The 9696-nt window shown below is 45.0% G+C and overlaps 1 protein-coding gene across 1 annotated transcript in view; it reads right to left on the bottom strand.

Annotated features, from left to right (window-relative positions):
- Window positions 1-1129: 1129 nt before the first annotated feature.
- Window positions 1130-9696, bottom strand: part of LOC103808831 (unconventional myosin-Vb-like) — a gene marked incomplete at its 5' end in the record, with an annotated part of 12027 nt that continues 3460 nt past the window's right edge. The window contains 7 exons of the mRNA XM_009081640.1: window positions 1130-1282; window positions 1996-2076; window positions 3027-3201; window positions 4145-4424; window positions 5771-5921; window positions 8095-8184; window positions 8903-9054. Coding sequence (XP_009079888.1) covers window positions 1130-1282; window positions 1996-2076; window positions 3027-3201; window positions 4145-4424; window positions 5771-5921; window positions 8095-8184; window positions 8903-9054 — 1082 coding nt within the window. The remainder of the gene's footprint in view (window positions 1283-1995; window positions 2077-3026; window positions 3202-4144; window positions 4425-5770; window positions 5922-8094; window positions 8185-8902; window positions 9055-9696) is intronic.

Here is a 9696-nt window from a genome sequence, read left to right as displayed (position 1 = left end):
TTTGGGTAGTAAGGTAAGAGAGTTGGTCCCTTTGTTGTACATGACTCACACACCATCTAACAACTTCTTTTGGTATTAAAACATTTCACCTCTCTTCTTTTCAGACTTTTGTTAAAGTATTCTTCATTTATCCAAGCCCTGTATTTTGGATGGCTACTGAACTTTTTCCATAGACAGCTATGGCTAGGACTAACCCACTGAACCTACATAGGGTCGAGGACCCAATGATTAATGCCTTAGCATCATCTGTGCATGAGAATCTAACACAAGGCCATGCAAGAGGTCCAAGAACCTCAGCAGCCACTGGATGAAAACTTTTGACACTTCAAAGCACAGAGAAAGACAACAGTAGGGATCAGGGTGATGCCATACTAGAAGCAGGAGACCTAAGACAGCTCGTTGTCTCAAGATTATTTCACTTCACCTTGGCTAACATAAATTTGGCAATGGAAGAAAGTCCAAACTGACAGTTTATCCAAATCCCCACAAAGCAGATGCACTGGGTGTGGTTAGGAGCAGCAGCAGCATTTCCCAAACACAGAATTTGTGACCAACTCCACATCAGTGGAAACCAGTAGCATCCCAGGCTGTTACCCTCACCAGTGTGATAAACACACACCTTCTGCAGCTCACCTTCTCAACTCACTATGGCAGTGCACATGCTAACAAGAACTGGAGGCAGAACTACATGTCCTGTTTTTCAGAAACATAAAACCACCTGATATTAAACAAACCACACATCCTCCAAGGCAGCATAAGTGTCTCAGATTTTGCTTTTGATTTAACTGTTATGGACACCTATGAAGATCTAAGTCAGCTGTCTCCCATTCCCTGTTCTTTTCTTACTGGCTTTTGGAGAAGATTATGGGCTTGGAACCATGTCAACAAAAAACAATAAGTAAAAAGTAAATCTTTATTTCAAGTGCCCTTATTTCTGATCTGTAAATTACCAAACAACCCTCCACCCTTACAGACTAGTCTCTTTTTTACTGTACATTTTAGCATTAATTTATTACCGCGTGTTGGTTCTTCCGTAAGTCTGTTTGGTCCTTATTTAAAGAGCTTCTTAAATTCCTTTCAAGACTTTTTCTTTCTCTTCTGGAGGTCTCTGGGTACAATTTTACTTTCTTCAGACTTTATGGAGAAAATCCAGCTTGAGAGAAGCAGGCACATGAATAGAGTCAACGCTGATGGTGGATGGGTTGAACTGGAACAGGACTGGGAACACATGGTTGAAGTCTAAGAGCAGGTGAGGAGACTCAGTCCGATCCCGCAAGTTCTCCTGTGAGAGGTGGGAGAAGAAAACAAATTCAGCATAAGTCACTGCCTTTTTCTTTGCTTTTGTTGTGTTAGTATCAAAGGATTGAGAATGTACATACTTTCATAGATGCTGCAGAAAACAGTGAGAACTATTTTGCTCTCTGTTGCAGCAGCCTTCCTCTGAGCAAGTACTTAGGGGAGTTTCTACATAGACTGTAGGAAGCTATTTCAGGAGAACCTGCCTATGTTTTCCACATGACCACAAGATACAGGACTTGGAAACAACATGACCCCCTTGCACAGCAAAACCAGCACTGCATGGTACCAGCAGATCACTTCTGATTCAGCCACTCAGTGATTCTAGGGGTAGGGAACCCATGTCTGTTTCCTTTTCCTGCCTCCTCCCTGTGAGCATTGAAAGACATTTGGGTTTCATGTATTTATTTTTCCTTTAGTTGCCAATATCTACCTCATGTCTCAGGATTAGCTCTGTTTCACCAATGCTTTGTTGGCTCCTGCAACCTTAATCCTAGATCATGTTGCTACCTAAAAGAGCTGAGCTAGCTTACTGCTGTTTGTGGTTAACACCCTGGTTATCCCACACAGAGCACTGAATTTAGGACTGCATGCAGCAGAATACCTGTTACAAACTGCAGTGATTTAATACAGGTGTCACTAGGACTATACAGGTGTCATTTGTACCACCTCCTCCACTTCACAGCCCTTTAAATTTACCTGCACGTTTTGTATGAAAGCTACTGTCACACGTTCTTCAAACTCGTTCACAGGAGTGTAGTGATTCAGTATCCTTACAATCTGTTGGAAACAAAGCAGTGTTACAGACAGTCATGAGAAGCCAAACTTTTCCAGGATACAAAGCACCACTAACAGTTTGCCAAGATTTGGTCGTGACAAGTCTCCCACGACAGAAGCAGGACGAGTATCACCTTGGTGTTTTCTTTTGCCTGTTGTAAGGTATTGCAAGATCTATGGACCCGTCAAAGTCACTTCTCATAGCAACATTTGTAAATGGGGAATAGACTTGAACAACAGATTTTTACAGAGGCTCCACTTGGTTGGTGCACGGTGACACAGGTGACTTCTGGTTTCACCTCTACAGTGCTTCTCCTGATACTCCCTCACTCCTGCTTGTCCCCTACCACTCCTCAGCCTCTCTCAGGACCACACGTTCAAAACAGGGAGAGGGAGATACACTAGAAGAGCTCTCCAAGAACCACTGGGGATTAGCTCACACCTCTCACTTCTCCCTCTCTGTGACATTATTAAACTAAGACCAGGCAATCCAGCAGCAAAAGGCATGAGTTTACATTCTCCTGGAATGAAGTCTCAAAGTATAACGTCAGATCCAGCCAGCCTAGGTGGGCACTGCTCAACCTCCTGCCCCAAATATGAATCCTTGGTGGGCATCCTGCAAGCGTAGCCAGGTTAGACCTGATAAAAGACAACAGGTGTGTTTAAAAGCCCAAGAGTCTGACTTATACCACAAACTCCTCAGGACTGAGTTTCATCTTTACAGGTTTCTGGAGCTCCAGTGCCATCAGTGGCAGTGCAAGAGAGGAGCCACCATGGTGACCACCTCTGAGAGGGGTCAGGACATAACATCAGTCCTGAAACGAACAAGTTGTCTCCACTGAAGGAATGGCATGCTGAGGCTGGGCAGTGAAGACCTGGCATCAGGAGACCACCCTTTCCCACTCCTTTAGCTATCCATACACTCCAGTGTCAGCCTCAGCCCTGCTCCCTACCTGCTTGGTTGTAAGCGCTTTGCACAAGAAGCAGATGGCCTCGGCGTCTTCTGGGGTTTTCTTTTTCAGCTGCAGCAGCTGTGCTGCCTGAATCAAGGGCTCCAGAGTTTCTGCTGCTCCACTCTGCTGCAGGTTCTTCTCACGCAGCCATTCCTCCAGCAGGCTTATGTTAAACCTGGGTAAGCAACCGAGACGACACGTGAGCTCAGATGGAGCACCTCAAAAACCCTTCATGAGGCTCAAGCTATGTTGCAGAGCTGGTACATGTGGCCTGTTGTGATGCATCTTTGTGACATACGCGGCAAGAGACAATCAGACCAAAGCTTAGTACTCCACAGCCCAGAGGAAAATTAATGCTCTATGTACCTTATAAAGAGATGAGCCATGTAACGGCCAAACAACACAAGGGAGGTGCTTTTCTGCAGCAGAGAGATTTCTCCAAGTTTCAACAGTCAATTGCTAAATTGACCCCAAAATGCTAACAAAATCCTGCAAGGTACCCAGTTACATCTGAAAATATCTACACAGAAGATGTGCCCATGCCAGCTGAAAGGGGAATGCACAAAGATCCAGCATGGAAATCATAAGAGTTATAGAAAGTTGAGGGGTTGGAATGGAGCTTAGAGATCATCCAGCCCCAACCCCCTGCCCTGGGCAGGACACCTCCCACCAGAGCAGGTTGCTCAAGGCTCCATCCAACCTGGCTGTGAACACTGCCAGGGTTGGGGCAGCCACAGCCTCCCTGGGCAACCTGGGACAGTGTCTCACCACCAGAACAGGGAAAACTTCTGCCTAAGATCTGATCTCAATTTCCCTCTGTCAATTTATCCCCATTGTCCTGTGTCCTGTCCCTGCAGCTCCTAACACAGAGTCCCTCTTCAGCTTCCCTAGAGCCCGGTCAGCTCCTGCAGGTGCTCTGAGGTCTCCACACAACCTTCTCTTCTCCAGGCTGAACGGCCCCAACTCTCTCAGCCTGTCTGGAAGGGGAGAGGGTAGCAAAAGAAAAATTTAAATAGTTTACACTGAGAAGTGCAATTCATTTTCCTATTTTCCACCACCTTATTAAATTAACAAAGTTTCCTTAAGCAGGCACATGCCTGCCCCAAGCCCAGTCCCACCTCAGCTGCATGCCCGTTCTCCAGGAGCAGACATCCTTCCTCAGCAGGAGGTTGTTCAGGGAGACCGTGGTGATTACGTAGAAGAGTTGCTTGAACATCTGCTGCACAATCTCTGGGTCCATGCCCTGGTCACACATCATGTTGTGGAATGTGTTCAGCTGCTGAATCATTTCGTCCAAGGTGTAGGAACAATCTGTCACGCTGGAGTTGTATCTTCTGTATCCTTTTGGTCTGACACCAGAAAGCCCTTGGATACTCTCATTTTCCAACACTGCAGACACTGAAAAACGGGGAAAAACAACGAGTTAAAGAGACTTCATCCACCTGTTAGTCACTAGAGGAAGAACTGACCCCTCCGTGGGCTGCAAGAAACATGTAGCAGTCTCAGTGATGCAACGTGATGGAAGCTGAGAGGTCTGAGAGCAGGACAGATCTATGAATTGCTGGTTTACTGCCGTAAGGTTAAATAGATAAAGCACGCAAATAACAGTTTGCGTTGGAAAGGACCATAAATCTTATCAGTTCAACCCTCTGCCATGGACAGGGACAACTTCCACTAGCCCAGGTTGTTCCAAGCCCCATCCAACCTGGCCTGGAACACTCTCAGGGATGAAGCAGCCACGACTGCTCTAGGCAACCTGTGCCAGTGCCTCAACACCCTCACAGGGAGCAATTCCTTCCCAATGTCACATCTGTCCCTGCCCTCTGGCCATGTGAAACCATTCCCCTTGTCCTGTCCCTCCAAGGCTCTTGCTCTTGTCCAAAGTTCCTCTGCAGTTCTCTTGGAGCCCCTTTAGGCACTGGAAGTGGCTCTAGGGTCTCCCCAGAGCCTTATCTACTCCAGGCTGAACATCCCCAACTCTCCCAGCCTGGCTCGAGTGCAAAGGAGCTCCAGCCCTGTGATATCTGCAAGATCACGCTTTTACTTCCTTGGTGTTACTTCACAGAAATCACAGAAACAGGGAACAGCTCTTCTTTGAGTTGTAATCAGTTCTCCCCCTATACCCCCCCACAGAACCTTAAATTCTGCAGTTAGACGATTTACAGGCTCAAAGTATTGGGAGAAGTTAAGATAGATCAAAATTAATAAAAATTCTTACAGCCTGACTGATAGAATTATAGAATCTGAGAATGGTTTGGGCTGGAAGGGGCCTTAAAGCTCATCTTGTTCCAGCCCCCTAGCCTAGGTTGCTCCAAGCCCCTTCCAACCTGGCTTTGAACACTTCCAGGGATGGGACACTCTTCAGAATAATTCTCAGGGATTTAGCTGAGGATGTAACTCTTCTCATACCTTCTCTTCCCTTGCAAAACAAGGTCTTTTTCCTCTTCCCAGCTCTCTCCTTCCTCATAAAGCACATTTCCACCCATAAAAAGATTAACCAACAAAGCTGGTCTGGACTGGAATACTATTCCTACATCAGCACCACCTCAACTCTGTCACTACTTCCCCAACAGGAAGGAAAGAGATATCAAGGGGGGAAAACACCTCATCTGTATTAGTTTCTATCATGAGGGAAAATAAAAACTCTTCCAGGTCATGCTAGCACTAAAGGTCTGAAAAACAGTCAGAGCAGATAATCACAGCCAAGAAATACCCTCCTGAAAGCTACTGTGCTATGTACTCACCGATCATGGGTTGTAGGGTGCTCTTTGACACCCTAACAAGCTGCTGGTAGATCTGGACAGAGAGATACCTCAGCATGTGGCGGTACTCGCTCAGGTCGAAGTTCTGCAGGCAATGCTCATTCTGCTTTGGCGTGTTTTGTGATGTGTAACACTGAGCAGGAGAAGATTACAGCACCTGGTGTCATTATTCCACCCACTTATAGCCCATCAAACCCACTGTGTTACAACCCCCCTCACCCTTAGAGTGCAACATCTCCAAATACATTTTTGCTCTGTGACAGAAAAGATCAAAACTCATAAATCACCTTTGATTTACTCAGGCATTTATTCATAAATTATTACTAGAGCACTGCTTGGAAGAAAATCATCATTAAGCTATCATTTTCTTCCATTTCATTTTTAGCAAGGAGCAAGATTTGTGCTAATTGCAACATACAGAACTAGAAAATGACATCTCAGACCCTCAGAAATGGCTCTTTAGCTACACGTTTATCCCTTTGAGTTGCAAGTGCTTATAAGAAACCAAGTATTTTGAAATGAAGATTTTAGAAAATTGAAAAAAAAATTACATAATTATAAACGTTGTGCTTTGGCAACATTTTAAACTGGTCTAAGTTCATACATCTCTCCAAATAACTGAATTTCATTGCCTGGAGAAGCAGCTCATGGATATTGTATGCTCTGAGTTCTGGACTCAAACACCAACACCAGTTTTAATTTAGGGCAGAAGCAAATGGGATGTAGCTTAATTTTGTGATTAACACAGATGCTTTAATTGCCTGTTCATATGGTCCTATTTGGTGTCAAAATGAGAACTGTGCAACTGTTTTTTGTTGTTCGCTGACTAGCAAAAATACGTGTAAATCTGAGCTGACTTCACAATTTCCTGACTAATCAAAGAGCATCTTCACCAGGCAACACTGGACATGGTTTGGGGTTTTCTTTTAGACCTTTTGTTTGATTTCAACTAGAATATAACAGTATTTTGGAAACTGCAGCAAATTATCACTGGAATCCACAGACAGCTGTTTTGTTAAAAAATCATGGCAAAAAATGTGAAATTCAAGTTTGCATTGTTTGTTTTTTCACCACAGCTTTCTGGGGAGCATTTGTTAAAAGGTAACATTATTATCCAGGCAGAAGTGGGCAAACAGCAGCAAAGCTACAAGCAAATATTCCCTAAATTGCTTTTCTTTTCAATTTCAATTTAAATTTTAAATCTTAGAAGTGCAGCACCAAAGTTTTACACAGAAATCATTAACTTTGGAAAGACCTGAAAAGTTAATTTCATTCCAGGGAATTGTTTTTCACTTATCCTTAAAGTCTGATTGCTCAATATATGTAACAAAAATCAAGACCAAACCAAAAAACCCAACATAATTTGTGTTGAAAATGTTAATAAACAGAACAGACAGCTATAATGATGGCAGCATACAATGTTCTAAGAGGACTGTGATGATCTCATTTTGTTGGAAGGGATCAGCTATTATAAAAATTTATTCCAGCTTATGAAATATTACTGAGGTGGCAAGAAATGAGAGGATTCCCTTTTGAAATCTTACAGCATGATTATGTGTTTTTTGCTCTCTCCAAGTGTGGTTGTTTCGGTTTGGTTGAACAGCACAGGAGGGAAAAAAAATCAGCAGAAACACTCTGAATTCTATTGCAAAATTTGAAACAGTTTTTTTGCCTGTCTAAAAATCTCAGATAATGAAAAGTCGTGGGACCTGCTAAAACCAGGAGAACAGTCTTCAAAACAACCTAAGGCAGACAGGCTGGGAGAGCTGCAAGGGCTCAGCCTGGAGAAGAGAAGCCCCAGGGAGACCTTAGAGCTCTTTCCAGTGCCCAAAGGGGCTCCAAGAGAGCTGCAGAGGGACTTGGGACAAGGGATGGAGGGACAGGACACAGGGATACAAACTGGTTTAGATGGGATGAGATAATCTTTCAGGTCCCTTCAAACTCAGGCTGTTCTGTGATTTTAAGGTTCCAGGAGCTGCTTCATATTATATAAAAATTAACAAAGGAAGAGAGTCAGAGATGAAGCCACTAGAACCAGGAGACTTAAAGACCCTTCCTGGAGGAATCCCAACACACTCAATATCAGTAATCATAGAATCATGGAATCAGCCAGGTTGGAAGAGACCTCGAGATCATCGAGTCCAACCCTACTGTGGTCACTAGACCATGGCACCAAGTGCCACATCCAGTCTCATCTTGAAAACCTCTAGGGATGGTGAATCCACCACCTCCCTGGGCAGCACATTCCAATGCCTGATCACTCTCTCTGTAAAAAATATCTTCCTAACTCCTAATGAGTTTCTTACCTCGTCTCCGCTGTATTGCTTCAGACAGTTCAGGAGGCGACATACGTTCGCCAGCCAAAATGAAGCAATCTCAAAGTCATCACTGTTTCTCTGGAGAGACAGAATTAAAACATGTGAGATCCCCCCTCCCTGTCAAGTGGGGGATGTTGGCATAGCAAGACAAAACAATTTTGAGTTGCCCCAACCTAGAAATATGAACCTTTCTCTCTGCAGATGGGCAGCATTAGCTGTTTCATCCCTGCAAGTCTTTTTATTTATCTGTAAATGCAAACAGTTGCATTACTAAGTTCATAATTAGAATCATAGAATCATCAGGGTTGGAGGAGACCTCCAGACACCTCTTAAACACTTCCAGGGATGGTGACTCCACCACCTCCCGGGGCAATCTACCCCAGTGCCTCAACACCCTAACACGTTTCTCCTAACACTCAGTCTGACTCTCCCATCTCATCTTATGCCCATTCCCTCTAGTCCTCTCCCTGCAGCCACAGCAGGACAGATACCCCCCCCCTCTCTCCAACCCTGTCAGGGAGTTGCAGAGAGCCATGAGGTCACCCCCAGCCTCTTCTCCAGGCTAACCATATCCAACTCCCTCAGCCCTTCCTCATATGACATGTTTTCCAGCCCTTTTCTGTCCTCGCTGGCCTTGGCTAGACTCATTCCAGCTCCTTGTTCTTCTAAAAAGGGAACTTCTAAGAGCAACTGGGTTTGAAAATCGCTATGAGAGCTGAATACCACACACTTGGACTTGGTTATTGCCACATCTTACAGCATCTCAACCCCAAGACAAGAGGAGATGGACACCTACCCTCAGCAACTGCTTGATGCTGTGGATGGTGGAGGTAAGCAGATAGTGTGCCTTCTGTTCATCGCAGATGTGATCCGCGTGTCTGACGCACATGTAGATTATGTAGGCAGGGAGGCAGGGAACACTAGTAGACAGTGTCTGGGGCTTGAGATCTAGAAGATTTTGCAATCAAATAAAAAGAAGCCAACACATAAAAACCCCCTCCAAACTAAAATTTCACTGACTTAGAGGTGAAGCAGGGAACAACAGAGCTAGCAATGTACCCAGGCAAATCCCCCTCCCCCTCAGCCTCTGGGGAAATTGCTATTTTGGCTCTGCAACTTGCATCCCTTTTTGCTGTATGCACGGAGAGCCAAAGGTCCAGCTGCAGGACAGATGGACTTGCTGAAGAGCCACAGCAGTAGGGCTGGGAGCGCAACACTGAGATTTGTGACATTGTCCCTTTACACCTTATGGATGCACAGGTAGAGCTAGAGCTCTGCCGTGTGAAAGTCTACCCTGCAGCACAAAAATCACCTCAGAAAAGCTCCCTGAGGTGTGCAGGGATACCTCCCCACAGGCTTTAAACACGACAGATGGACTTGCTGAAGAGCCACAGCAGTAGGGCTGGGAGCGCAACACTGAGATTTGTGACATTGTCCCTTTACACCTTATGGATGCACAGGTAGAGCTAGAGCTCTGCCGTGTGAAAGTCTACCCTGCAGCACAAAAATCACCTCAGAAAAGCTCCCTGAGGTGTGCAGGGATACCTCCCCACAGGCTTTAAACACCCTCTCTGAGTTGATAGTAAATCA

This window comes from Acanthisitta chloris, unplaced genomic scaffold, assembly GCF_000695815.1.
Source record: "Acanthisitta chloris isolate BGI_N310 unplaced genomic scaffold, ASM69581v1 scaffold18310, whole genome shotgun sequence".
NCBI lineage: Eukaryota > Metazoa > Chordata > Aves > Passeriformes > Acanthisittidae > Acanthisitta > Acanthisitta chloris.
Note: the sequence above shows the minus strand (reverse complement) of the source record. Positions and strands in the feature narration are given on the sequence as shown.